Here is a 26,575-nt window from a genome sequence, read left to right on the forward strand (position 1 = left end):
GCCACAGAAAGGCAGGACAGTTTCTGCACCCAAGCCCCTCCTTGCTTCTTTTCAGTTGGAGGGGGCAGGGATCCATAATTTCTGGTATGCTAGTGAAGCAGCAGGATGTACGCACCTTGGTCTCCCTTTGGGCCTGGTGGGCCTGGTGGACCTGGTGGTCCTGTGAAGAATGTTTCTGGAATTAAAACAAAAAGGTTGTTTCATGACATTCAGCAGAACAGGGCACCTGTCCCCCACTGCTCTGTCTGCTTACAGCCAAGGAGGTAATGTGCTCTCTGGAACCACAACGGGCAGTTCTTTTCCAGGGTACAGAGGGGGGAATGAGTAAGCAGAGCCTACCTGAGCTTGATGTGAAAGATCCTGGTCTCCCTGGCGGGCCTGGAGGTCCTGGCAATCCTTCTCCTAGGCAAAAGGGACACAAATACGCCTCAGAAAGGATGAGCCTCAAGAGTGTGACAGACTGAGTGACAGAGCTGCTGTATCTCCAGCAATGGCCCTAGCCAAGTGTAGGCTGGTTTCATTGTTTTCTCCACTGACATCTATCCCTGTTAACTATTTTCATTATCACTTGTCACCACAGCAGACCAGGGGCATGGAAACTCTCCTTTCTTGTGGTACACAGTGCCAATCGCAGCAGGCCTTCCCTACACTGAGAGGGAAGGTTCATTCTATTGCACACCTGACCTGCTCCCCTTTGCTACTGAGCAGAGAGCAAGGAATGGGGTTATGCTCCTGTCTTGTGCCCTCCTGTATCTCCTCTCTTCTGGCTGTGGAAGGGAAGGAATCACTGTGCTACAGGAAGGAGAAAGGGGAAATGTTCTTCATATCTGCTGCATCTGCCCCCAGCTAGAAGTTAAGACTGGACAAGTAAAAAGTAAAGATGGAAGTGGTTCCCGTTGCTTCCCTGGGAACTTGAGAAGGTCCAGTGTCTTCTCAAGAAGTAGGTATGGCTTTTATGACTTACTTACAAGTCTGGCTAGCAGACCTCTGCCAAAGCAAATCTCCTCTCCTGGGCAGCATTACTTTTGCTGCTGTGAAACTATATTTCAGTGAAGCTGTGTTAGTAGGAACCCGCTATGTGATAATCGGCTCCCAGTAAAGTCAGTGGTAAAAATCCTATATAACTTTCAGCAGGTCCAAGATTGCATCTGGGATACTGCAAGGCATAGGACAGAGGCACTGAAAAAACCTCCCACTTCCCAGGTCTGTTTCAGAGAAACAAGCTCTTACCTGGGGGGCCACGAGGTCCAGGGGGTCCTTGCACAGATTCACCTGATGACCAAAGAAACAGAAATGTTACAGAATACTTACTCAGCAAACTGCATGGCCCAGAAACATGTGTGTCAGCACGCCCCTGCTTACGTACTGAGCTCTGCTATATGATGTACCTGGTGGTCCAGGGGGACCTGGCGGTCCTGCTCGCCCTTGTAAATCTGCCAGCACTGTGCAAATGAAACACACAGAAAGTGAAAATTGTTGCTATGGAGCTATTGCTGCTATGGAAACACTATCGTTACATGGCTGACAGAAGCTCTTACCCTAAGGGTGGACTAAGGCAGGATGTGGGTGACATGAGTCAAAGTTGAGGCGGAGAAGAGAGAGGATGGATGTGCTCAGTTGGCAGTGTGGGGGTTAAGTCATGAAGCAGTGCTGAACAGGCTGGTAGCATATATGAAACAGGGAGTGGATCTCTCTGGAGAGCAAAGATAGCTGAGTGAAAGAGCAAATGACCCAAAGAGTAGAGAAGGGGGGAAAGAACTTTCATGTAGGAGAAAGATGCTTTCAAAGAGGGACAAGATTTGGGATGAGAAAATTAGGCTGCCATTATTTAACAAATATCTTCCCTGTGTTATCTTGAGTGGAGATGTATCCACACCTCCAAGCCGAGGCATAAACTCAAAGCTCAGTGATGCTGAGATCCATGACTCCAGAATGGCGGATGGGACATACTGAATCACGGTCTGGATCTACACGACCCCATTCGGGTGCACGCACGTGGTGATCAGGCAAGGACCATTCGTAATTTTATGCCCTCCTCTGCCTTGCCTCTCTTGCTCACTTACAGAGAGCTCACAAACCCTACAAATACTGATTGTAAGTGCACCACACATTTAGTATTACACAGAGCAAGCAGGCACTTTCCACAGGACGCTGCTAAACCACTCTGTTCTGCGCCACTTATTTCCATCTTGAAATAGGATTTCTTCCCCTGTGAATTCATCCTCTAATTTGCAGAGAGATTTTGATTTCCTTCCTTCCCTGTTGGATTAACATACTGTTTCAAACTGGTTCTTCCTTTACAGATAGCTCTGTGTTCACATTAAATTGAGAACTGCCCAGTGCAAGAACAGTGGCTAGGGGGCCTGGCTGAGACCCCACAGCTTTGTGACCATCTTCACTCTTGGAGACTATTCACCAGTCATCATTCCTTAGCTTACTTCTCTGTGAAACGGACCTGGTGCCATTTACCTCCTTTTGAAAGCACTTCGGGATGCACAGATGAGAAGAAGGGTAGAAGAGGTAGCTGGTACTGCTGTCATGGTATAGATCTGCCCACCAAACACACACACACACACACACACACACACACACTTGCCCTATGGCATGTTGAGGGGAAGAAGCACCTCCCCTTAGCTGTAAGCAGGGCTGGAGGCTTCCAACACCTCTCCAGGCAAAGAGGTGGGAAGCCAGACCCACTCACTCTGAGATGTTAATGATGAGACTTCTGTTTTGATGGTTTCTATCACAGCTTCACCCGCAGATCCCTTCTCACCCCGTGGACCTTTTTCAGGAAAAAAGAAAAGGTGAATTAACTGAGAGAAGGTGACACTGTGCACCCAATCCTCATCTCCCTGATGTGGGCTCAGACTTGGCTCATGTGGACTGGAGTCTGAACTCAGTCCTGGATGGACATTTCCTCAATATGGAAATTACTGCACGGTTTGCTTGATCACAGAAAACAAGCTAAGAAGGGTCTATAGGAGGAGCTTCCCAACCTTTCTGAGCTCTGTACAGGTCTTTCCCAACAGCTCTCTGTCCAACTGGCAGCGTTTTCATGGTGACATTATTACCAATTACGCTCTACTTTGTTTTCCCACCTTTCGAAATGGCAGAAGTCAGTCAGCTGGGCTATATTCCCCACCACAGAAAGGCAACTGAAACTGAGAAGTGCTTTAGAAACACCAGCCTCCAGATAAAATAACAAGAGAAAAAAAAGACATCTGCAACTTCCATATCACACTGGCATTTACCATCCCCCTCCTTCTCCTGGGAAGGGGGGAAAAAAATGAAGGCTAGAAACTCCTTAAAAGATTAATTAAGCCCAATAATACAGCAAAATGAACTGAAGGGAAGAAATCTGCAAACAAAGGGAGAGAGACTGTGCCAAGGGCTGAGAGAATTAGAAACAAAGGAAAACTAATGAATGCAGTTCTCTTAAGGAGCTGAATCGAGGTTGATGGAGAACAGTACCTTGCTGTCCAGGGAGACCAGCTGGCCCAGCAGGACCTGGTTTCAAAGGAAAAAAGATTGCATTGAATTTTCCTGGTTGTATTTTACAGTAGCAGAAGAGAATCAATAGGTCTTTTTCATAAAGAGCTGAGAACATCAAATAATGTATTTGCACAAATAAATTTAATTGTGATAGGGTATGAATTTATTAGTCCCATATATCACTTGAGGCTCTGGAGAAATGGCTTATTTTCCATCATCTGGCAATTAAACTGCTCGGTGCTTCTTAGACTGGGGAAATAACCAGATTGCTACTGGCCACAATAGAAATGCAATAGGCCTAATCCTCTTCTTGTATTTCCTAGAGCAAATTAGGACTAACTCCACCAAACTAGCTCCAAGATTAGCTCCAGCTACATGGCTGGGAAAGGCACAGAAGTGCCATGAGAATCAGGGCCCAGGAAATGCTGCCAGATGCCAGTGTGCTGGAGGGCAGTGTCTGACCTGGGACAGAAGAGTCTGAAGACCAAATTCATGCATAGCTTGTGAGCGCGCATGCGTGTGTGTGTGTTTTACTTGTCAGATTTACAGATGTTCATGTGGGATTTCTGCTGTCTTGAGTTCAAAGCTAAGACTGGAAAACAAGCCCTTTCTGATTTCAATTCTGGAGACAGGATGAATTGGGAAGGGATTAGACCCAGGCCTGCTTCCCTGAGAGGCAGAAGGTCTTGATTTGAGCTGCTGGATTTGATCTATCGTTAGTTTGTACTCATCAGATCACAAGATAACAGCACTGCTCCCAGTTCCTCCATCTTCCCAGTCTTCCCTTCTATCCTGTCTCCCTGTGATCATTTCCCATTTCTCTCTTGATGCCACTACCTCTCTAACTCAGCCCTAGACCTTGGCCTTGCTCTGTGCAGAGAACACAGACAGCAGGGAAGGGTGAGAACCTTATGTATCTAGACTGCTGAAGCAATTTCACCTCCCACAGAGGACAGCCTGGCAGAGGCAAGAAACATCACACATTAAATAAAGAACTGGATGGACAGTGATGCAAGCTGCCTCCACAATGGAGAAACAGCTTCCTCACCTGGAACACCTGGGGGTCCAGTGGGACCAGCTGGGCCTGGGGGACCTGGTGGGCCTGGTAGAGCAATAGTTGATGAACCCTCTGAAACACAAACACGTACACACACAGCGTGAATCTGTGACAAATCCACCCCTAAGCAATCATTTGACTAGCTATAACATGTATTCTCTCAATAGAGGGAGCCCCTAGCACAGGACTGGCACCCAGTCAATATGAATTTAGGAGGCATAATAAAAAATGCAGAAAATCCTCCAAAAATTTAAGTGTTTGAACTCACAAAAGTACATACCAGCACTTATAACTTTGCCTGGAGCTCCAGGTTCTCCTACGAAAAGAAAGAGATGAAAGAGGAACTTCTTTCTTTGGGAAGATCCATCACTAGATCAATGAAATTGTCCTATTAAACATGTGGTTTCAATTCTCTTCGCTCTTGATCTCTTGTCCAGTAAATCATAGCAGTATAATGTCACAGGGGAAGACAGAGCAACAGAGCTCTGCAAATCCAGAGATACCTTTGATCCGCTTTCTGAGTGCTACATCTGCCAGAATAGTCAGTGGGCCCTAATCTATCTGAGAGGCAGGCACACAGCTTCCACTGCAGTCACCAGGGCTCATGCTCATATACCCAGGGCAAAAAGAGGTCTGCTAAGGTTGTCTTAGAGGGAGAACTACTGTGCTGCCTTTGGTGTGCTCAGGGAGGCTTTGGCTACTCTGTTCCTCAAACTGTCTTTTCCTGAATCCACTAGGTGCCACTGTTGATTCAGTGACTGGTCAGCTGAGCAGACAATCCTCCCTAAAATTAAGTGCTTAGAGAGAAAATGAGTATTAGGGAGGAAACAAAACTCACCTTTAGCCCCTGGTCGGCCTGGGTTGCCTGGAAGTCCTGGTATGAAGTAGATGAACAATTTAAAATGACTAGTGCAAATACTGTCCTTTTTTTTTTTTTTTCTTTTTCTCCAAGTATCCCAGTTTTAGCTTTGGGTTTATAGGAGAAATTTCCTACTAAAGACATTGGCTCTCAGCATTTTTATGCAGGTTGTGCCTACTACACCAGCTGGAGGAATTCATAGTGGACTGTAGACAGAGCTGGTAGTGTCCATGGGAAAAGGTAAGGGCTTCCCTTCTCCCACTGCTTCCTGGATGATGGCACTGCTCGCTAGATTTACTTGTTGCTTCCCCCAGGTACTGCCCCCTGTTCTGAGGCTTCTGGAGAAATTTCCTGGCAACTGCTCCCCAAACTACCTTTGCTTGCAGAATGTCACATCCTCTGTTGCCAGTTCCACTGCTACCTCCTCTCCCCCCAGCTTCTGCTGCTGGTTAGAAGGACTGTTCTGTTCACAGGGAACGGAAACATCTTCTTTGTAGCAAACTATGTTTTGGGGAGAGGCAAATTTTCAAACAGTCCAAGGCCCTGTATTACTGAAAACTTACATGCCAATCACAAAACCTGTCTCAAGACTTAAGGGAGAAGCAGAAACCTTGGGATCCCACTTTGGAAGCCCTCACTGGTGCAGGAGGGAAATTACAAGGTGGTTTTGAGCCCTTACCAATGTGTGTCACTGATAAATTGGAACATGGTGAAAAAACTTACCTGGGGGTCCCTGGGGTCCTGTGAGACCTGGAAAAATAAAAGCAAAAACTCTAAGAGATCTACACAAACTGGGGAGGTGGGGAAGACAGACAGTGGAAAAAGATTACTTTTGCTTAAAATTATAGCCCACAGGAGATACAAACCAGCTTAGCACCCAGTGTATAGGTTGCATATTGGCTTATAGCAGCTGATGTTGTCTGCAATATGTGCAATCCTGATATCACAAAGGGTCTAGACTCCCTGTGTCTTTCCCTTCCATTACTCTCTTACAGCACAGAGATCCCTTCTAGTGCTTTGACTGCCAGCCAGAACTTCGAAATGAGACTGGAAATCGTTGACAGAAACCACTGTGTTCTTGACTGAGCAAAAAATATTTTTCTTCTCTGTCCACTCTTACCTGGCTGTCCTGCATCTCCAGTGGGTCCTGGTGGGCCTCGGGCTCCTGGCATTCCCATAAGACCTGGTTCACCTAGGGACATAATCACCATTAACAACCTAGACATCACTGACTTTAATCTACCAACCCATTCAGGCTTTACCACCAGCCGTCTCTCAGCACTTTCTACCCATCATATCCTCACAGCTAAGTGGGCAATTTCAACATCACAGTCTGAGAGGTGAACATCCACAAAAGGAAAGAGTTTTGTAGCGAGCAGAGATCTGGCACAACTTTATGGCCAGTTCTGTCACATGTCTCAGTTCCATATTTACATGGTTGGCTCTACAGTTCTTCTGAGACAGCAAGATCCCAGGACATGAATCTGCTGCCATCTTCTGCCACCCCTTCCTCAAATCAGCCTCCTGCCAAGTGAAGAAGTATCTGCTCTTCTATCTCAAAGAAAGAGCAGTGAGGGAGAAAGAATCCTTTACCTCGTTCACCTGGCTGTCCATCACGGCCAGCTGGTCCTGTCCAAAGAAAAGAGATCATTACGGACTTTTAAAATAGTACCTCAGTTGCCCTGCCCTCCTACTAAGTGGAACAGAGTCCAAAACACAAGAGAGTGGCTTTTCCTCATATTGCATCTGAATGAAACCTTGGCTGCAGTCACTGAAGACCCAGAAGAACTTCACTTGAAACTTAACTGTAGGACAACTTTTCTGAGTATACAGGCTACCCTTAGCTATTTAGAGAAGAGACCTGGGATCACAACCAGTATGGTTCCAAGTTGTTCCCTTGTCTGTGATCACAGAAATGGGCTCTGTGGGTGGAAACAGCATTGCCCCACACATAATCAATCACATCCGTTTTCTGTTACCTACCTACTGATCCTTTAGCCCCTGGCTCTCCTGGAACACCAGGCATTCCTCTTAAGCCTTGTTCACCTGTAACAAAATTACACAGAAATGAATCAAATCTTGAAGATACAATTTATGACTGTCAGCAGTATTTGTTATTTGCAACTGAAAAACAGCTTTGACAGGATGTTCAGGCCTCTTCATGTGTGACCATCTCTGGCACCAGAAATGCTCAAGTAAAGTGAACACAGTGCACATGAGGGAGAATTTACCTAAAGTCAAACACAAACATTTCTACCAAGATTACTGGAATCAAGAATGGGATCTAGTTGGTTAAAACTTAGGTGCAAAAACATATAACTAATATAATCTTTATGCTGCTTTTAGAAAGCTGACTGGGATTGGCTGGACTATACTATTATTTGAAAATTCATATAATTCATGTGTTAGATAGAGTGTTATTCCAGGGAAACAATCCACTGACCTGTCATTCCACGAGAACCTTTCTCACCCTGGTCACCTACAGCACAAAAAGGGATTGATTTTGTGAGATTGCTTCATTATAAAATATTTCTGTCAGAGAAAAGAAAGTCTGTTTTCTGATAAAAGCACAAAAGAACAAGCCAAGCAAGGACGGAGTTAATCCCCATGGACAGTATCCATATTTAACGCAACCTAAAGAAAGTACCCACAAAAGACATCCAATTGATCAACATACCTTTTGGTCCAGGGGCTCCAGCAGCTCCTTTCTCACCTGAAAGATATATCAATGATTGAAGAAGAGTAATAACAAGTTGGAAGGGAAAGAGATTTCACATGCCAAGGAAAATCATAGGGGAATACACGTACTCTGATATCAAAGAAACTCAAGCTGAACTTCCTTTCCTTCAGTATAGCTCCATCCATCCATGTTTCCTCATCCAGACTTCTCTATTACCTCTCTTAACTCTTGTATTTCTCAATACTTGGTTGCAATCACTGAGCTAGGTCTATTTCCTCCTCCCCTTTCCTTGCTCATAGGCTTGTCTCTGTCCCTAGGGTCTCAGTGCTCCATGCTCAAATCAAGTCTGCTACTCAGCGCAGTGGTGGAAAAGTCCATCTGCTTGCTGTTAGCTACTGTTACCATCCAGGGGAAGAGGAACTTACCTTTAGCACCCGGAAGACCTGCTTCTCCTCTAAATCCTTGTAGGCCAGGAGGACCTGAAGAAAAATGAGATGGGGGGGTTAATCTATCCAACTCACCACCAACTATCACTGAAGAAGGAAAATTATCAGAAGTTGCCACTTCATTTTTGTTTTCTCTAGTCTATGAGGTGCCATAAAAAATGAATGCAGCACTCACCTGGTGGACCCTGTGGGCCTGGAGAACCCATTAGACCTGTGAATAAGCAACATGAATTTTGTTTCAGTAACACTGCAATTAGAAAGTGAACAAATTTCTTTGGGTTTGCCCAGCAGCCTCCACAACCCAGTAAGTGTTTATCTGACCAGGATCCTCCCAGCCACTGGAAGAGCTTACATCACTGACATCCTCAAAATCAGGACATTAAATCTACATAGTCTAGTTCTTGTGATCTAGAGGAAGTGGTTTATCATGAACTAAGGTAAAAAGACTCAAGCCTTCCACATTGACTGAGATACTGGAATCTGGGTTTCAGTAGGAGCCATTCTTTATAGCGCACTTTTGGTCCCAGTTATGTGGATTGTAGATTGGTAAGTCTATTAACAGCCTGTTAGGGGTATGGAGTTTACTCCATTATCTCTGAAAGCAGGGAAGAAACAACTGGAAACATAACACATCTTCAAGATTGATGTTTTGGGGAAACCTCTCTGCTGGCCCCCACTCTCACTAAAAACCCTCAAGAACGTATTGGTCTAAAGCTCATGTACCTCTAACAAAGCAAGCTGTTTCTAAAATGATGACCAGCAGAACACTTTTCTGATCACTACAGTGAAACTCAAGTGGAACAAGACGACTGGAGTGGCCATTACCTCTTGACAGGACAGCTAAACAGGCTGCTAGTTTATCTCTGTCTGTCCTCATATTTACCTTTAAGGCCAGCAGCACCAGAGGGACCAGGTGGCCCCGGAGGACCTGGCTCACCAACAACACCTGGAGAATAAGAGCATGAACACATACTGTAGAATACAATTGTGATCCCAACTCTCTATTCCCCCCACCTCCTGTTATGCTTTCTCTGGCTAGTGTCACAAATAATCAGTAACTAATCTGTAGGTCAGTACAAAACACCCAAATAGGCATGCATTATTTGGGAAAAAAAATCCCGTCTCATTGGGCTTTAGGATGAACAAGTCTAGAGTCCCCCAGCTTTGGCGACTCGAACAACTGGAAGAAGGACTCCAGATACCAAGTACTTTCGGCTCTGCCAAAGTCAAACCTGACTCTGAGATCTGGTAAAACAAAAGACGTGTTGTTTGCAGATTGCAAACTTTGCACAAAAGTCCTTTAGGCCAACCCTGTCTGTGCTGATAAACAGCTAACGTGAAATGTGGATCTGACTAATCAAAATCAAATCCTACCACTGAGGTACCTAGTAAATCAGGACCAAACTCCAGCTTTGGTCCATCTCTGCTTTACCCAGGAATGGCAGACCTAGCTCCTACCTCTGTCTCCTTTTTCTCCAAGTCCAGGTGGTCCAGGCTCTCCTCGAGGCCCTGGTAGCCCTTCTCGACCTCTCTGTCCCATGGGACCCTCCATGCCAGGATCACCTATAGGAAACAAATGCCTTGTAATAGAGGGTCTCTTTACAGGAGACCTAGGGCAAGGAGCATCCTTGCTCACTTCCTTTGGGAAGGCAATGATCACACCAAGCTGATGCCTGTATTCCCATGCATCAATCAGTTGTGAGAGACCCACAGCATTAATCAAGATGCTTACCCATGCTGCCTTTCTGTCCTTTTGGTCCTTCTGGTCCTTGGTGCCCCATTGGACCAGGAATGCCTGGAAAGAAAAACACAACAAATATTCAGACTCTATATCCATGTATGATGAATAAATAACACGCAAATAAGGGGCATCCGTCAAGCTGAAGTCTGGAAGGATTCAGCACGTGGGCTAAAGAATATATTACTTGCAAGGTAGGTACTTGAACATGGGATTTCTTTGGAAAGAGCACAGTACATATGTCAGAACACAAGAAAGTTGCATGGACCAAGTGCTCATGCAGCTGTGGCACTTTCAGAGTCAAGCTGGGATGTTCACACTCCCAAATTAGACACATTCAATTAAATGGAAGTCAGGCTGAGGCCTTGCTTGTAACCAAGTCTTTGAGCTGTGTCAGTAACTTAATACCAAAGCATTAATCAATTTAATTAGTCCATCTGCTAAATATTGACTCCTTATAGAAACATCTCAAGCTGGGTTTGCCATGTGAAATTTGTTCTTGCCAACAGTAATGTCCCCGAATGCCGTCCCTCAAAAGGGAGTTGTCCTACTACCTACCTGGGACTCCAGGAAGCCCTCGCTCTCCTGTGGGGAGAAAGAAACAGACAGTCAGCAGGGAACAGGTCTTCCCTGTTCTTTCTTTGGCTGGTCATCAACCTCCCATAAAAGAAGTTTATGTTCCCGGCATATTTAGGAGTTCTACCCTCTCAAGCAATGCCATATTGGGCCCCTTATATTCGTGTAATAGATCAGATCCTTCACACTGTGCAAAGTCCTCTGAAGCACCTTTTTTGATTAAACCAGGTATAGTTAAGCTTCAGAAATGATTTTCATCCAGGTGAAAGAAGTTTCTAGACTGAAAGTGAGATCTGTTGTCTCTTCTACTGTGATCTCCAAAATTGTCTTTGTCAGTAGAAAGGTCAAAAAACCCAATCATCACAACAACATCTAAACCACAGGAGCAGAACTGGTTTCAGATCCGTCAACTTTTCTACCTAACTTCTGGAGCAACAAAAACCCTTCTGCTACCTAGGTGTCGTGGCAGGCTGTCAATCTACCTGAGAAAGCATGCAACTCCAGACTCACCTTTGGGCCCCTGCACTCCCATGTCACCTGAGAAAGAGAAAAAAAATAAGATCAGGAGAGATCCTGGACTATTTCCAGTGACTTCTCATTTATTTTGTTTTTGTAATTGCTTTCCAGCCCTCAGTGAAATGGGGGAGTTCTGGGTGAATGTGGACACTCCACACTTGAATAGTGTGGGATGAGACCCGTCCCACTAGCAAAATACAGCATCTTGCTCTTCACACAGGCACAATGCAGGACTGGGCCTCCTGTATTAGTTCTGCGCAGCATCAGGCCCTTCAAAGTTTAAATGGCAAACTGCCTTCACACTATTTTTGTTTAGGTGTAAACCTGCTTCACCTTTCTCACTACCAGGTGCCCTTTGTGTTAAAAATCCACACTAAACTTGTATTCTGCCAGAACGGAGGAACAGGACGGGGAAGAGGAGGACTATAAGCCTGTACCTTTCAGACCAGGTTCTCCTCTCTCCCCTCGGAAGTAGCCTGCAAAAGGAAGCAAAGGGACCGTTAGATTTAATTATACAACAAAACAGCTACTCTCTTCACCTACAAAGATTCTTCTAATTGGATTCTGAGGCTGCAGGCAGCACAGGCTAACAAACACAGTATGGCTTTGGGAGCAGAGTTTTCTCAGCACATTTGCCTTCACAAATCCTAGAACTGTAGTTACATGAAACCTCATAAGAAAGGAGAATGCAAGCTCCTGTAGTCCCTACTCCTGCTTTTGACTCTGATACCCACTGCTGTTAGCCTGTTCCCATCATCTGAGAAACAGAAGTAAATCTTCTTTCCGTGCTACCAAAAGTACCATGAAAAACAAGCTGGGGGGTCATTTTTCTGTGCAATTCTTTCAAAATGGAAAACTCATTTGCTACAGCAAATGTGACACATCCTGGCACAGGATGGCACATCCACAGCCTCCTTTCTTCTCCTCCCCCTGTTGCCTTTGAGGGATGCACCACCAGTGTATTGCTAGTGGCAACAATATGAGCCCCAGTACAGCCTATCCATGAGGACAAGTGAGGGCCCTAATTTGGACAGGCTGTGTTGCACTCTAGCAGCCATGATCTTTCAGCTCCCAGACAATCAAATCTTCCCACTTCTCTTTAAATAACCCAGTCTCATGGAGCATCATAGTCATTGACCATCCTCACCTCGTTCTATTTCCTTGTTCAGTCTGCTCTTCACCATCAGCCAAACTGACTCTTCATCTCCATAAGATAAGGTTGAGGAAGGTGCCACGCCACGAACAAATTCTGCTTTTGAAACTTCCTTGTCTATATTTGCAATTCCTGGGTTAACTGTCAGGTAACTGTGATTGATTTTTTCCAGGTCATTCACACGAGATTTCAGCTGTCTCACTTCTTCCGCTGGAAGGTTAAAGCAAAATGCTAGGGAAGATGCTGCTGCAGACTTATGACTGAAATACCTACTTCTAATAGCAGGGACAAGGCAACACTGTCACACAACCATGGCCACTGAGTTTTGCAGGATTATTCTGTATTTTTTTTTCTAGCAGGAATATCCTGGAGTTTAAATGACAGCCTTGGAACCTGTTAGTCTCTGAGGAGAATAAAGACATCAGATCTCAGGAACTTTCTTACCTTCCTCACCCAAGGCCATTTATCCCCTCATCAAAGGTTTATATCCCTTATCCATTCTTTCTGCCCATTTGTAACATTTTGGTGGCATTCACAATCTTCAGCACTGAATGTGCTCCTCCTCAGCTCTCTGCCTTGGCATATCTGCTAGTGAGTGACAGTTTGTTCAGCCTTTTTGCCAGTTTAAACCCTCTGTTACTCCTTCTATCCTGTTCAGCATTTTGTGCCTCCATATCAAACCTTCTCCTGTAAGAAGAAGGGGGACCCCACCTCCACAACTTCGCTTTCTCTCATTCTAACCATTGCTGTAACCCTTCTCAGGGATAGGGATACAAAGAGGCTGGTTTCTGTTCAATCCCAGTCTTAATTACATCCAGAGGTCTCTAACCTAAACCAGCTCCTGCAGTTACTTCTTACCCAGAGCAATGAGTCCAAAGAGCAATCCAAGGAGAAGCAGCCAAGCCAGAAGCAAACCCAGGAGCCACTTCCACCAGCTACAGCAGGAACCACAGGGGCACCAGGACGGTGCTGATCCTATTGCACCCCCTGCATCACCACCTCGTATTTCTGGAAGGGGGAAGGAGCAATCTCCTGGTTAATGCATGGCTCCTTGACATCAAAGTCAATAATCTCTTGAGAATAAGCACAGCAAGGTCAGATACATTATAAATAGGGCTATGGGAAAAAAAAAATCTTTACACCTCACTCTGCACATGGTTGGTAAAATATAGTTGCTGTGGAAGCTGGGAACAGCATTCCCAATGGTAATCCCAACAGGGGACAACACTTCAGTGCTTTCTAAAATAACAGCTGAAAACCATGACCCCCTTGGGCCAGTATGTTCTACAGTCTTGAGCCACAAATGACTGCAATAGCCAGCACAGTCTCTCTGAGCCCCTTCCTTCCCATAAATTTGTCCTGATAGCAGAATGCAGCTCCATCACCAGCTATCTGATTTCCTCCTTCAGTAAAAATGTGGCACAGCTGCTCATTCACCTACAATCCGATCACAGATGGAAATTTCTCTGGCACATGCTCTGCTCATTACAGAGTAGCCTCTTGAGGATGCCCTCCCTCTGATGCCATCACACAGAAATCATTCATTTCACAGAAGCACGATTACTGTTTTGTACATTGTGCTTTGGTGCTCCCTCTAATGAAAGAGTCTGAATAGCACCACTTACCTGCATAAGTTGCTTTGTCCCTTGTTGGCACAGATTTTATTCCACCTGTTGCAATAGCAGCAAAAGAGTTTTTAATAGTCTTTCTGTGCATGATCAGACCAGAAGTGTGAGATTACAAGGGGAAGCTGGTAATGGAGGCAGAATATAGCTCTGTTGCATTGCCACAAGGACAAACTCTTACCATTTGCTTCTGATTTTAGGCCAGCTTCTGCACCATAAGAGGAGGAAAATCCCTGCTTCTCTCTCTTCAAGGTGTCTTCTACAAAGGATCCTGAACAGGAACCAAATGTAATTAAACATATTACACCAGCATTTCAACCTGGCCTGTCTTCCTTTGTTAGCAAAAAGCATGTTTTTTACTAGGAAGCTACAACGACTCTGCCAGTTTAAACCAGTGGCTGATCTAGTTTTTGCTTTTGAAGCTCCCGAGCTCCTGAGCTTTGTGAAATCTCCCTGAGGCATGCTCTAGAGCTTCAAATGAAGAAGTTAGACATAGCCTGGTTAAAAGCTAAATGCCCTTCCACATGCCTGCCAGGGCTTCATGTTGGGCTTGCAGGGGTTTAAGTTAGGTGCAGCATGCAGAACTCTGAACTCCACAGATGGAGAAGACCCTATGGCTGCAGAGTTCACCTGTCTGCATGTGCAGGACTGGTCTTTATCATACGAGTTCAGGCTATACTCTTCTCACTGCAGCCGTGCTAAAGTTCAGGGTCTCTATAATGTGCCCTGGAGATCTGCTTTGGGTGCTCTTTCCCCATATGTTCACTCTCCATTTTTCCGCTCTAAGCATACCTACATGTCCTGAAGAAAAGAAGTTACCTCCATTGAGCCCAGTGGTAGAAGCACTAAAGACTTTGCCACTGTCCTTTGTCATGATCAAGAGCTCCATCTCCTTCTTAGCTGGGACATTCTCCTTCTCCAGCAGCAGGAACTTGCAGTCTTTGCGCAGGATGTCATCTCCCTGGGAGCTCAAAACAGTTCCCCCTGGAATATGGATAAAAGATGGGAAAAGGAGGAGACAAGTCTGGGCCAATGAGTCTTAAGCACAAGGTACAGCACTGTTGTTCATTAAAAGAGGAAGTCCCATTATGACCAAGGTTGCCACTACCATAAACACATGACAAGAGACACACTGGTCACTGAAGCTGAGAGGAAAGCTATGCATTTCATCAGATTTCTTTAGAGATTTGCATTTCATTAGCAGGGGAGTAACTGCTACTGGAAATAAGAGAGCATTTGGAATCCAATCATATATGGGAAATAATTTGCTCAATAGCCTCTTTATTTCTCAAACAAACTTACTACAGAATTGTAGAAAGTCAGGCTGGAAGAGACACCCAAGGGTCTTCAAAGCCAGCATATCTCAAGCTGAGAGCATCACCTTCAGCAGAGATACTCTGTGAAGCATAGAGTAGTCCATATCCTCAGGAGCAAGTATGGTGATGAGGCATCAAATTGTAACTTACTGAGGTGGCACTCAGCCCAAACAAGACTCAGAGGCATCAGTGAGGTCACATTCCTGCCCTTAGGCTGTATCGAGTATGTCTGAAATGGTGTACAATGGTATGACCTTGCATGTGAATTGACACAACTCTGAAAATTAAGGTACCCAGACATTAATTCCATCACTCAAGCACAAACCTGGAATAAACTTGTATTAGCAACACTATCATAATTTTTATGGTATTTCTATCTATTTTTTTAAACCTTACCTTGGAAGTCCTCAGATTATGAAAGAAGCCTAGCTTTCATTACAGGAAAAAATAAAGACTAATTTACAGCTCTAGCAGCTGCAGAAAAAAGCTGAAAAAGATGAATCCTAACAGCTGAAAGACCAAAGGCCAGCAGAAAGACCTCAACGACTCTCATTAAAAAAAAAAAACAATCCGATCATGTATAAGTCAGTTCCTTGACTGGCTGAGGCTGGTACTACCGCGTAAGAGCAACCTTGCAAATGTTTGGGCTTTAAATGAAGCATGATTTCACAGGTATGATTTTATATCCAGTTACTTGGCTATTGAGCAGAAATAGCTGCAATAAAATCAACCAAGTTACTACAAAGTGGGGGAGACCTGAATCAGCTGATTTTCTCATTCTGAGCTTTGGCTCATTTGCTTTCATTTCAGAAAGGCACTGGCGGGGGGCTTGGCTACTGACCAGTTGTGCTTCTGAGGAGCTGTATGTTGGTGCCACCCAACTGGCTGAATCTCCGACTCAGTGGTGTTATGATATGCTTGAACAAAGCCAGTGTTCCACATAGCTTGCACAGCCACGTCTAAACAACGGTGAAAGGCACACTCACCTGCTGAGGCAGACACGCCAGTACTAGCCATGGTGTTGCTCTGGGAAGTGTTCTTCAGCCCATATGCTGCAATGAAGAAATCCCAGAAAAAAAGATATGGAGGCTATCCACACCAGCCTTGGGATGCACATCCTTTCTATAATCTTTTCTCATTTGTGGCACCTAGGACAACTCAAAGGAGTAAGGGCTTCCCCAGCGAATAAATGTCTAGAGCTTGTATAGGTATTGAGAGCCATTCCTGTGCATGCAAAGTGGAGGAAATGCTCCTCTGTATCCCCTTACATCACATTGCTCCACACCAGAACCCATGGCTATGAAGAAGCCTCTGTCAACATGGGCTTTCTAGTTGCTATGGAAAAGGTGGGAGAAGACAGCACACATTAGTGACTCACACACTTTCTCTGGGCTTAAATAGTTGCTGACCTGCAGAGGCTGCAGTGGCATTTTGGATCACAGTTGCAGAGCTTGGAGACAGGTTGTTTTGAACACCAAACACTGCAGAGCAAAACAATGCAATGTGAGTTATAGGAGACCTGCAGTGCAGATGCTATTCTGGCTAAAAACAAAACAAAACCAGTGAAAATAATGATGACCTCAGCAAATCCTGTTAGCCTGAAACCACCTCCAGGGCTCCCAAGAAATTTCACCAGCTAGTTGGATGCATCACAGGCCTAAGTATTTCTGTTCAAAGACCTTCCTCACAACACCCTTTTTCCCTCAGATCATTTTGCTGTAGAAGTTATTGTTGGTCCAGGACAATAATGGTAACCATTACAAAACACTAGCTTGAGTTAGACCGAAAGGCCACTCTCACGGCTGCATGCACATTTCCAGAGGAGGGGATTTGAGAAAAAGGATAAATTCAGAAAACTGGTCTAGCCTGGCCAAGGAAAGTTTAAAGAAATAACCACACACACAATGTGTCGAAGTATTGTCCAGAGAGAAGCAAATGGCTTTGAACATGGCATTTTGGGTGCCTCAATCAGTGTGGCAATGTTAGGACAGTGGTTAGACTGCTCTTACACACCTCGCTCCTAGCAGGCCTAATCAGAGCCCTGCACAGTGGCACTGTGCTGTGTAGAAAAGTGACCCAGACCCAGGTACCCTCCCTGGACCTGTGTTACTTTGAAAGGAAGAGAAGTGGTTTAGTGATATGGAAGAGAGTCTGCTGGAAGTTATGAGCCAGATATAGCAAAGGAAAGTTACAGAGAAATCTGACAGAGGAGCAGTAGGGTCTTAGGGATTAGGACATGTTATCTTGAGTTGTCCTGAGGGAAGAAACAGGCTGGTCTAACAGGTGTCATTCAAAAGAGAAGTTCCTCTTCTTGGGAAATCTCTCGTTTTCTTGGTCTCTCAAATAAAAACAGTAGGGTACTATTACCAGCTATACAGGGCAGACCCAGAATAACTCCACTGAAACTAGAGAATAATGGTTGTGCAAACCAGTTGTTGACACCAAGATCAGCTACATAACGGCAACAGAGTGATATAGGCACTGCTTCTTTGTACGTGTCTGCCAGGACTGTTGCACTGTGAAAGGGTGAAGGGAAGAAGAGGAAAATCTGACCTGTTGAGGAAGTGCTCAGGCCCGTGTTCAGAGTGGGATTGCTGGGAGCCAGGTTATTTGGAACGCCAAAGACTGCAAAAAGAAGAAGTGAAATGTTATTACTTCCCTGGAATCAGAATCCCAATGCCTGCAGGCCAGTGGCACAGCCACAGATACTTAAGAGTAAGGGTCACTTGGAAATGTAGTTAGTGAAAATGCACAACAATTACACAGAGGAAAAATCTCAAAAATCTTGACACAGAACCTCTCTTTCACTAAACTCACACAGGGGAGAAAATCTTATGCCAGACAAGTTGCAATGATGGGATAAGGTTAGAAAGCAAAGCTTTTAATAGCATGCTATCTTAAAGCTTCCTCTGCTTTTTCTTTGAGCTGGAAAATGCAGCATCTCTGGCATTTAGAAACGGGCTTTCCAGGGAATAATCAGTGCCAATATTCATTGACTGTGGAAGAATCTTTGAGTGTGTAAGTATCAAAAGATTAGGCCCAGTTATTATTACAATGGATCAGGATAATTCAATGTTAACTAGAGTCTAACACTAGTTTTGTTAAGGAACTTGAGCCTAACCTCATTGAAGTCAATAATAAAGCTTTCATTAAAGTTCAGAGACAGATCAGGAAGTCAGGCCAATTGATCCTCACAAAGGATTTTCAAATACAGCCAGTGTAGCAGCAGAGAGCACCAAGTTACCGAAAACTAGAGAAAACTCAAGCATATTCCCTGCCATCTCCATTCTTGCATCATTTTAATTCTCCTTGCTGTGCAGCAAAAACACTGCTATTTGACCCAGTTTTAGTATCGAGTTATGTCCTTCAAGCAAACAGTAGACCCTCGAGGTCCAGGGAGGGTACCTGATCCTGTAGAGTGAGACATAGCATTGATTAAAGAAGAGCTCTGGGCCATGCTGTTGTATCCACCAAGGGAAGAGCCGGCAGGCAGAGTAGAGGACCACATGTATGAAGGGAGAGCAGTATTCAGTATGGTTGTATCATATGTGCCTGACACTGGGAAAAAAATAAAAATAAAATAAACACACACAAAAGCCAGTAGTGGTTTTCAGTGAGACCAGGCTTGGGGCTTAGCATGCATTAGGGCATTGGAGGTTTACATGGCTGACAACCTAATTTGCCTTAGATTTCAATTACACTAGTGGGGTCACTGGAATGAGTCATAGGTTAACACCGTATAACTGATCTCAAGCACCAGCTGATCTCAGCTGGTGAGGATTTTAACCTGAATTTTAACCCATGGACGGACCTGATAGCATGACCATTGACGGGATTTCATTGTTTGTAGATGCTGTGATACCAAAACAAAACACTTAATGTACTTTGGTACACGTTGTTGTTAATAAATCATCCTGGGCCATGAGACCTATGACTTCTGCCTCCCACATATGTGGCTTTGGTTGGTTCACTAGTGTGTTTGGAACGAAACTCACAGTTTTAGACAGGATTTGAGCCATCAGTAAGGAAAAAGGCAAGGCTCATTCCTCTACAGTGGTGGTGAAGAGTGGACTGAATGTGACCATAGCTGCTTCAAGGACTGCAGTGATGCTCATAAATAATAAAAGCTAGTTATAGTATTTTAAGTAGCATTTCTATTATTATTAAGCACTATTGACCTCTGAACCATACAGCATGGCCAGCAAATCACTGACACAAATGTTGTCTTTAGTGCTATGTCCACCTTGCTCTGAGATCAGAGATCGCATCGCTCTAAGAAATGCTTGCTTCCAGTCCTGGTCTCTGTCACCAGGACTTCTGAATTAAAGTTGAATTAAAGCTGGAACTAGCTTGATTTTATGCAAGTCAGACAAGGCACTAGAAAGCCACACAGGATGTCCCTTTTTGTATTGCCACCACTGTCTGGGACAAAGACCATGTATTCTTAGTCTGATGTTCTTAGCATCTGGGGGTTTCTCTGGCAGAAATTGTTTGGGATGACTACAGCACTGCTAACCTTCCTCTGACAAGTACCTGACTGAGAGCTCTCAGTAACCATCTTTGTCTCCACCACAGCTTTTTTTGGTATCGGGAGAGTACTTGACGGTGATCGAGTAGGGCTGCAGCTTGCTGATCGACTTCCTTTCAGTAAACGTTTCACATCATCCAGCTCCGTCCCTGGCAGGGAAAACAAGCATACAGGCTAGTCCAAAACCCATTGCTTAATTGATCTGTAACCAGGAATGCCTCATGCAAAGCATAAGGCAGCCAGCAAGACACAGGGTTATTTCGGAACCCTCTAGTACTTTGATTTGGGTAAATGGTGGCTCACTTTTCCAGCGACCCTTCTTGTATAATTCTGCCCTGGCTAAACCACTAGAATGGTGGAATTAACCCTCAAGTCTCCATGAAGTTGTATACTATTCTTCCCAGCAGTCTCATGCATGAGGACTAGTTGCTGGGAGCAGAGTAGCAGTGAAAGGGAAACATTTTACTGGTTCTTCAACAGGGAGTTTATTGAATGTTGGTCCTTGTCCAGAATGGGACAAGATCAACCAATATACTCCTGTGCTATCTAATCCTCCTCATGCTTGTTACTTGAGTAACAAACGTAGTGTAGGCTAATTCTGGGCAACGGCACAATTCCAAGTCACCAGATTAAAGCATTCTTCCAGAACTCTTTCCTTTCCTAGGACTGCCACTGACTGCAATAGCAAAGCTTCAGGGTCTCATTCTGGCAACTAAGTACAACTATATCCTTGCAAGATCACCGTCTAATCCACAGCATGCCTCCTTGTTCAGAAAGGGGATACAAGTGAAATTTCTTAATAGGAAAAAGGGATGACATGCTACCTGTCATCAGGAAGGCTGGGTCTCAGAGACACTGCAGACACATCTGAAGTAGCAATACCCCCAGCAATACCTGATCCCTCTGGAATAAAAGCCATGGCACTTACACCTGCCAGAGGGTGACGCGCTCTGCAGTCGGACTCGTATTTCACTCTCTGGGAAGAGAAAAAAGCAGATGATGAATATGGAGTGAGGTGCCCTTGCGCTCTGGGTTGGGAATAAACCTTCGGACTGAAGGGAATTTCTTCTTTCTTGCTGTCTGTGTTACCTTGGTGTTTGTTTTGAGCAGCACTCATGGCCCACGTGCATTAGCTATGCATTGTTTCGGGTCGCTTTTTGTTCTAGGGTCAGATTTTGCTACCTTTATTTCCAGAGAGTAGTATTTTACTCCTTGAGGTCCTCTGTTGAACTAAATATCATTGGTGGCACCAGACAAACACAAGCCCTAATTATATAGTCCTCAGTCACACTGATTCCCACTCACCACAATTTATTATTATTGTCCTACTGGGTAAAAACCTACAGAGCCACATGAAGCTTCAAGATTTTAAGAATTACTAAATACACAAATTCCCTACTACTTCTCAAATGAAATTCACACTGTCAACCCCATAACAGGCTGTAAGATCTAGTCCCGTATAACCTGCTGACTTCTCTGTTGACTCACTTAATATAACATCCCTAGTGACGAAAAATTACATTGAAATAAAACTGTCAGATCATGAACAGCCATTTCTTTAAGCCAACATTCTCACCAAATACTCAGTTTTATTACTGGGTTTTACTGTCCAGTATAAGAGACTATACTTAATCTGATTTGTTTGAGGCAAGCCTTAAAGTTTGCTGTTCATAAGCAAACTGGCCAGCCATGGTGTGTGACACATGCTCCTCCAGATGAAATCTGACAGCGCATGCACCATAAACGAAACACTGGCTTTGGCACACAGGTTGAGAATCTGATGGATTAGGACTATTCTCTGAAGTAGCAGGAGAAACTGCAGCTGATTCTGTGGTATCTGCTTTATTATGTATGGCATAGTTCTGCTGGGAGCTTGGGCTCTCTCCCTGTGCTGTAAGGATCTGAGGTAAAATAATTGGTAACTGTGATACTCTCCAGGAGGCGTGTGCACGAGCACACTTTGATTTATATCTACTGCTAAAATTAACTTGGATAAAGTGAAATTATAGTTGCCTCCTCAAGCAACTGGGAACAGATATTAAACTCTTCCAGAGCAATTTAATCCTGCTTTCTCCAATGCTGCTAATAAATTAGTAGAAGAGCTGAATGATTTAAACAATGCAGGGTTTTACAATGAGCTGGCTAAACAGACCACAGCAAGTTCACAATTTCCTCACCATCTCCCTACTGCTAGCATAAGATCATTTCAGGGAATGGCATTGTGGTTTGTCAGACAGATCTCAGTAGAGAAACATGAATACAATTATTGAGGTTTCTATGTTTAAATACTTCAAAGGAGGTCACAGAGCATGGATGGACTAAGTTTATGGTGGTAAGGTAAACAGACAAGGCAGAAGATGATGTCCTATGCCCCCAGATGCCCAGCTCCCTAAGCAGACCCTCCTTTCTAACACAGCCGCAACCATCATAGCCTTCACTGGGATCAATTTTTTACACCAAGCTTGCTTAAACAATTGCTCTCAGATAAATGGTCCACATCTGCATTGGTGCAAATTCATGTAGCTTATCCGACTGCACTAGGCTCAAACTGATTGATACCAGCCAAGGAATAAGCCCATTTAACATACCCAAAATCATACCAAAGGAAACAAAGGAAGCCTCTGAAAGAACAGCATCGCTCACCTCGACTTTGGCTTCGCCCTCGTGTGGAGGCAGATGCTGTGAACACCAACAACAGAAAAGCAACATTAGACTTCACTGCCTGTTGATACCTACGAAAGTCAACGCATGGACCTTGCTCAGAGTGCTGTGATTCAGGCAGTAACCTTCTTTACTTGGGGCACAGCTGGGGAAATTGAACCCTCAGAGTTTATGCCAAGCCTCCTTTACACCTCTTCAGAGGTATCTCAAGGAATATGTAGCACCTCTAGCATTTTTGGATGAGCTGCTGTTCCTGCTTATACACATAAATGTTGTTCATAGACCTCGATCTCACATGTCAACAGGCCAGCAGGAAGCTAATAAGCATGTTTATGCCATCAGCTGGTTGGATGCTGTGGAACCCTGACTCCTCTCTGAGGCAGAAAGATGGCCTAGTATTGTTTCACTGCCTGCACTGAGTAAAATCTGCAGCTTAAAGAGTGGACATGGCAAGCTCATACCTGCTGACAATAATGCAGTGTAAATATATTACTTGATATCCAGTTGATCTTTCTAGTTACACCATATGAACATGGCCAAGCCTAGAAAACAGCTAGTGGGAGCACATATCCAACAATGGCTCACAATTTTAAGGGGCTGGGCTTCTTCACTTGGAGATATTCCCCCAGGAATGGGACAGAAAATGTCACAAGGTCTCACACATCTATACTGTCCTGTCCATGTCCTATGTTGTGTGAGGGAGGTGGGTCACAAGAGGAGTTGAGGTTAGCAGATGCAGAGTAAACAGCTTCTGTTGAAATACTTATCAGCTAGAGGCCCTTCTCTCAGTTGTGTTAATGTAAATCCCAAATATTTCCTCAGAAGTCATGGAGCTGCACTGGCTGCCCAGTACAGAAGCAGCATGTATACAGCAAGACACAGCAACCTGCTTCTGCCCTTGGCAAGTTTTACCCCTCCTTGTGTTCGTATAAATGTGATGTGTGAAAAGCCACCTTAGTCACCAGCTCACAAGACCTCGCCATAACATTCAGAGGGACAGCTCTGAAAGAACATACCAAGCTCTTTTCTGGGGAACTCAGGAGAAGAGTTAGCACTGGAGCTCCCTGCAAAGAACAGAAAGGTGTTCATTAATATTTTGTACAAGATCATAAAGAGCTTTCTAAACATATCTTCCTGGTACCTGTCTGATCTCATTGGGTAACAAATATTTCCATTTAAAAAGAGCTATCCAGGACTACATAAAAGACCTGCTAATGTCCTTCAACAACACTATGCCACAACAACTCTTAGGAATGGCCATTACTATAAATAGGACTCTGTCGTTAAAACATGTCCGTTGCGGCTTATTTCCTAGCAAAACCACAACGGGATTCTTGTGCTATTTGAGACAATCCTGCATTAACGTCCTGGAAGTCCCAACTGACCTCACAGTGCACTACAAATTGCCCCCATTCTATGGCATGTCCTGTGATACCTTCATATGCTGCATGGCGGGTGACATAGGTTTTTCTTTCAAATGTTGAGCCAGGTGATTTGGTGAGAGTAGAGCTGGGAGACTGGGTTTGTCTGTAGCCAGAGGATGATGATGAAGAATTCATTCTACCGCTTCCACCTATAGGTAAAGCAAATCCCCGCTCAGCAAACTGAAGATATGCCCTGGATACAGAAGGGGACACTCTATGTTACTGTCTTATGAGCTGGATAAATTTGCATTGGTAACTCAAAACTAAACACAGGCAAGAATCACATTTGGATCTAACTCTGACTGGCCTCAGCATTCAGCACAGAGAGGAGTTACTTTGTGGTTTTAGAAGGAATTTTGCCAATGATGTCAACAAGAGCAGATTTTGGCCTCGGGGGACAAATGAGACATTTCCTCTGAGCGGGAACACATCTGGGTCTGGCTGGGGCTGGGGTTTGGTCCAGACACAGATCGACCTGTAAACTCAACTGTCATATAACACAGACCACAAGAACTGGCAGATGCATAAACCAAACTCAAAGTGCTGAAGGATACAGTCATGAGATGGGGGAAAGCAGAGATGAGCCCACTTTCCTTCCAAGACAGATATCCACATCCTCACTTAGTCATGCCTTAATCAGTCTACTTCCACGAGAAGTGACTGAGGTGTGAGTCAGACGCAAGGCTGCCTGAAATTTATTAGTGGCTGTTTTATTTACATACAGGAGAGAATTTCCCTTCCTAATTCACATCTGTGCTGTGGAAAGAAAACTAAACAGCTGTAACTAATGCGTGGTTTGTGGAAGGACCAGACTCTTGTATGACATCTAACACTGGAGTCTGATCAGTGCAGCACAAGGGGAACCTAGTGATAAAGAACAATATATCCAATGATGAACAGCAAGATCAGACTGGACATTGTCTACCCACCAGTGCAAAAAGAGTGAGCTCTTGGGATCTCAACAGAATGCTTTCCTGCACATTTTCCCCCTCTACAGGGACCTCTTTTGTTCTATGACTTCCCCACTTAATTCAGCAGAAAGAACTAGAGTGACAAGTGGGCCTCTGTTGGAGGCCTCCTTGAAGCAGAGCGGGGAAGCAGGGATTAGACAACATTCTGCAAAACCTGAAGAGCTCATTATCTCAGAAGTTCAGATTCTTTTCAACTCCACATGCTGAAAAGAAATAACAGGGGATATGGCAATCCTGCAGAGTCATTTAAGTTAGAGTTTGCAGGGCTGGGTTCTCTTCTCATTTAGACTGGTGCAAATCTAGACAATTAGACAGACATTTTCACTGGAGTTATTTCACGTCTTCCCTGAGGTGAAGTGACTCCACACTCTGGGCTTTAATTGGTAAAGAGCTGACTGTCTGTCACCCTGGAGCATGGCTAATTCTCCCGCTGAGCTTTCAAGCTACACTGCACTCCCTTTGATTTGTCAAGCCTTTTGGGGCATGGAGAATGTGTTCTGAAACACCCATTACCCAGTCTGTCCCATTGGGAGACAGAGAGAGGGGTGTGCCAGAAACCTGGCTGTGAAGTTTATTCTCCAGAAACCTTCACTATGGCAATCCAGAAGCTGGAGGAAGAACGTTTGTTGAGAAGAACCCAATTATTACGGAATAGACAGAAAGTACTTAGTTGGCAGGTCCACAAAATCTTCCAGGCGGTTCAAAGTGCTAAAGCCATGAACATAAACAAGGAAATATTCTTAAATAATGTTCTGTTCTCAGCAAGATCAAGAAACAGAAACACCAAAATTGTCTGTGAAACAAAAACGTTCAGTAAAGTTTTGATTTGGAAATCCTGAAAGGAGGGAGGTTTGGTTTTTGAATGACTTAAAACCAGTAGAGATGGCATTTTTTGTTGTGGTTCCCCTGGATGGTAAAGGATGTTTCAAAGGTTAAAGGCAACTAAACTGGAATCAAGTTTTCTCTAAAGAAGATGGAAATTTTGCTATTTACTCACCCATCCTCATACCCAGCTTTAGGGAAGAAATACCTTTGCTTTGAGTGTTTGTGGTCTCTACTTTCACAAACCCTGTTTTCCTCACATCTGACCCAGCATACTTTCCTGCCCTAAATCTCTCCTCAGCCCATCTACGCTGCCTTTGCGTTCTGTTTCCTCACTGTGCAACATCTTCACTCCTTACTTGAAGTCACACAGCTGCCGCCATGGGTGTAGGACCTCTTTTCCACTCCGCTCCCTCCAGTGTGGGATGTCTTGAGCCCACTGCTGCTCCCTCCTTCTGGAAGAGATGAGCACAAAGTGAGACATTCTCCCAGAGTAAAAGAGGAGGAGTAAGGAAGCCGCAAGACAAGGCAGGAGGTACCAAAGCTGGTCTTATATTCAATTACAAGGATAGCTTCATGTCTGAGAAGATAACAGGACTGCAGAGAAGTGCCTTGGTAGAGCACTTAAGCACTCGCACTGCAGACCCAGCAGGTTTGCAGTCAAGTTTTGGTCTGGATATGGGCTGAAGTATGCTCCTGGTAACCCTCATC

The 26,575-nt window shown here is 44.5% G+C and overlaps 1 protein-coding gene across 1 annotated transcript in view; it reads right to left on the reverse strand.

Annotated features, from left to right (window-relative positions):
- COL17A1 (collagen type XVII alpha 1 chain) overlaps nt 1-26,575 on the reverse strand; it is a 43,983-nt gene that overhangs the window by 11,017 nt on the left and 6,391 nt on the right. Inside the window, 38 exon segments of the mRNA XM_026117504.2 lie at nt 116-175; nt 340-402; nt 1,231-1,272; nt 1,389-1,442; nt 2,702-2,782; nt 3,472-3,507; nt 4,541-4,621; nt 4,830-4,865; nt 5,388-5,423; nt 6,132-6,158; nt 6,529-6,600; nt 7,002-7,037; nt 7,392-7,454; nt 7,852-7,887; nt 8,086-8,121; nt 8,514-8,567; nt 8,710-8,745; nt 9,418-9,480; nt 9,993-10,097; nt 10,267-10,329; nt 10,831-10,857; nt 11,359-11,385; nt 11,802-11,840; nt 12,512-12,727; nt 13,376-13,525; nt 14,143-14,187; nt 14,324-14,413; nt 14,962-15,126; nt 16,445-16,510; nt 16,868-16,939; nt 18,012-18,083; nt 18,864-19,016; nt 19,992-20,135; nt 20,915-20,962; nt 22,630-22,665; nt 23,664-23,711; nt 24,083-24,220; nt 26,224-26,319. Coding sequence (XP_025973289.2) covers nt 116-175; nt 340-402; nt 1,231-1,272; nt 1,389-1,442; nt 2,702-2,782; nt 3,472-3,507; nt 4,541-4,621; nt 4,830-4,865; nt 5,388-5,423; nt 6,132-6,158; nt 6,529-6,600; nt 7,002-7,037; nt 7,392-7,454; nt 7,852-7,887; nt 8,086-8,121; nt 8,514-8,567; nt 8,710-8,745; nt 9,418-9,480; nt 9,993-10,097; nt 10,267-10,329; nt 10,831-10,857; nt 11,359-11,385; nt 11,802-11,840; nt 12,512-12,727; nt 13,376-13,525; nt 14,143-14,187; nt 14,324-14,413; nt 14,962-15,126; nt 16,445-16,510; nt 16,868-16,939; nt 18,012-18,083; nt 18,864-19,016; nt 19,992-20,135; nt 20,915-20,962; nt 22,630-22,665; nt 23,664-23,711; nt 24,083-24,220; nt 26,224-26,319 — 2,712 coding nt within the window.

Source organism: Dromaius novaehollandiae, chromosome 6, assembly GCF_036370855.1.
Source record: "Dromaius novaehollandiae isolate bDroNov1 chromosome 6, bDroNov1.hap1, whole genome shotgun sequence".
Taxonomy (NCBI): domain Eukaryota; kingdom Metazoa; phylum Chordata; class Aves; order Casuariiformes; family Dromaiidae; genus Dromaius; species Dromaius novaehollandiae.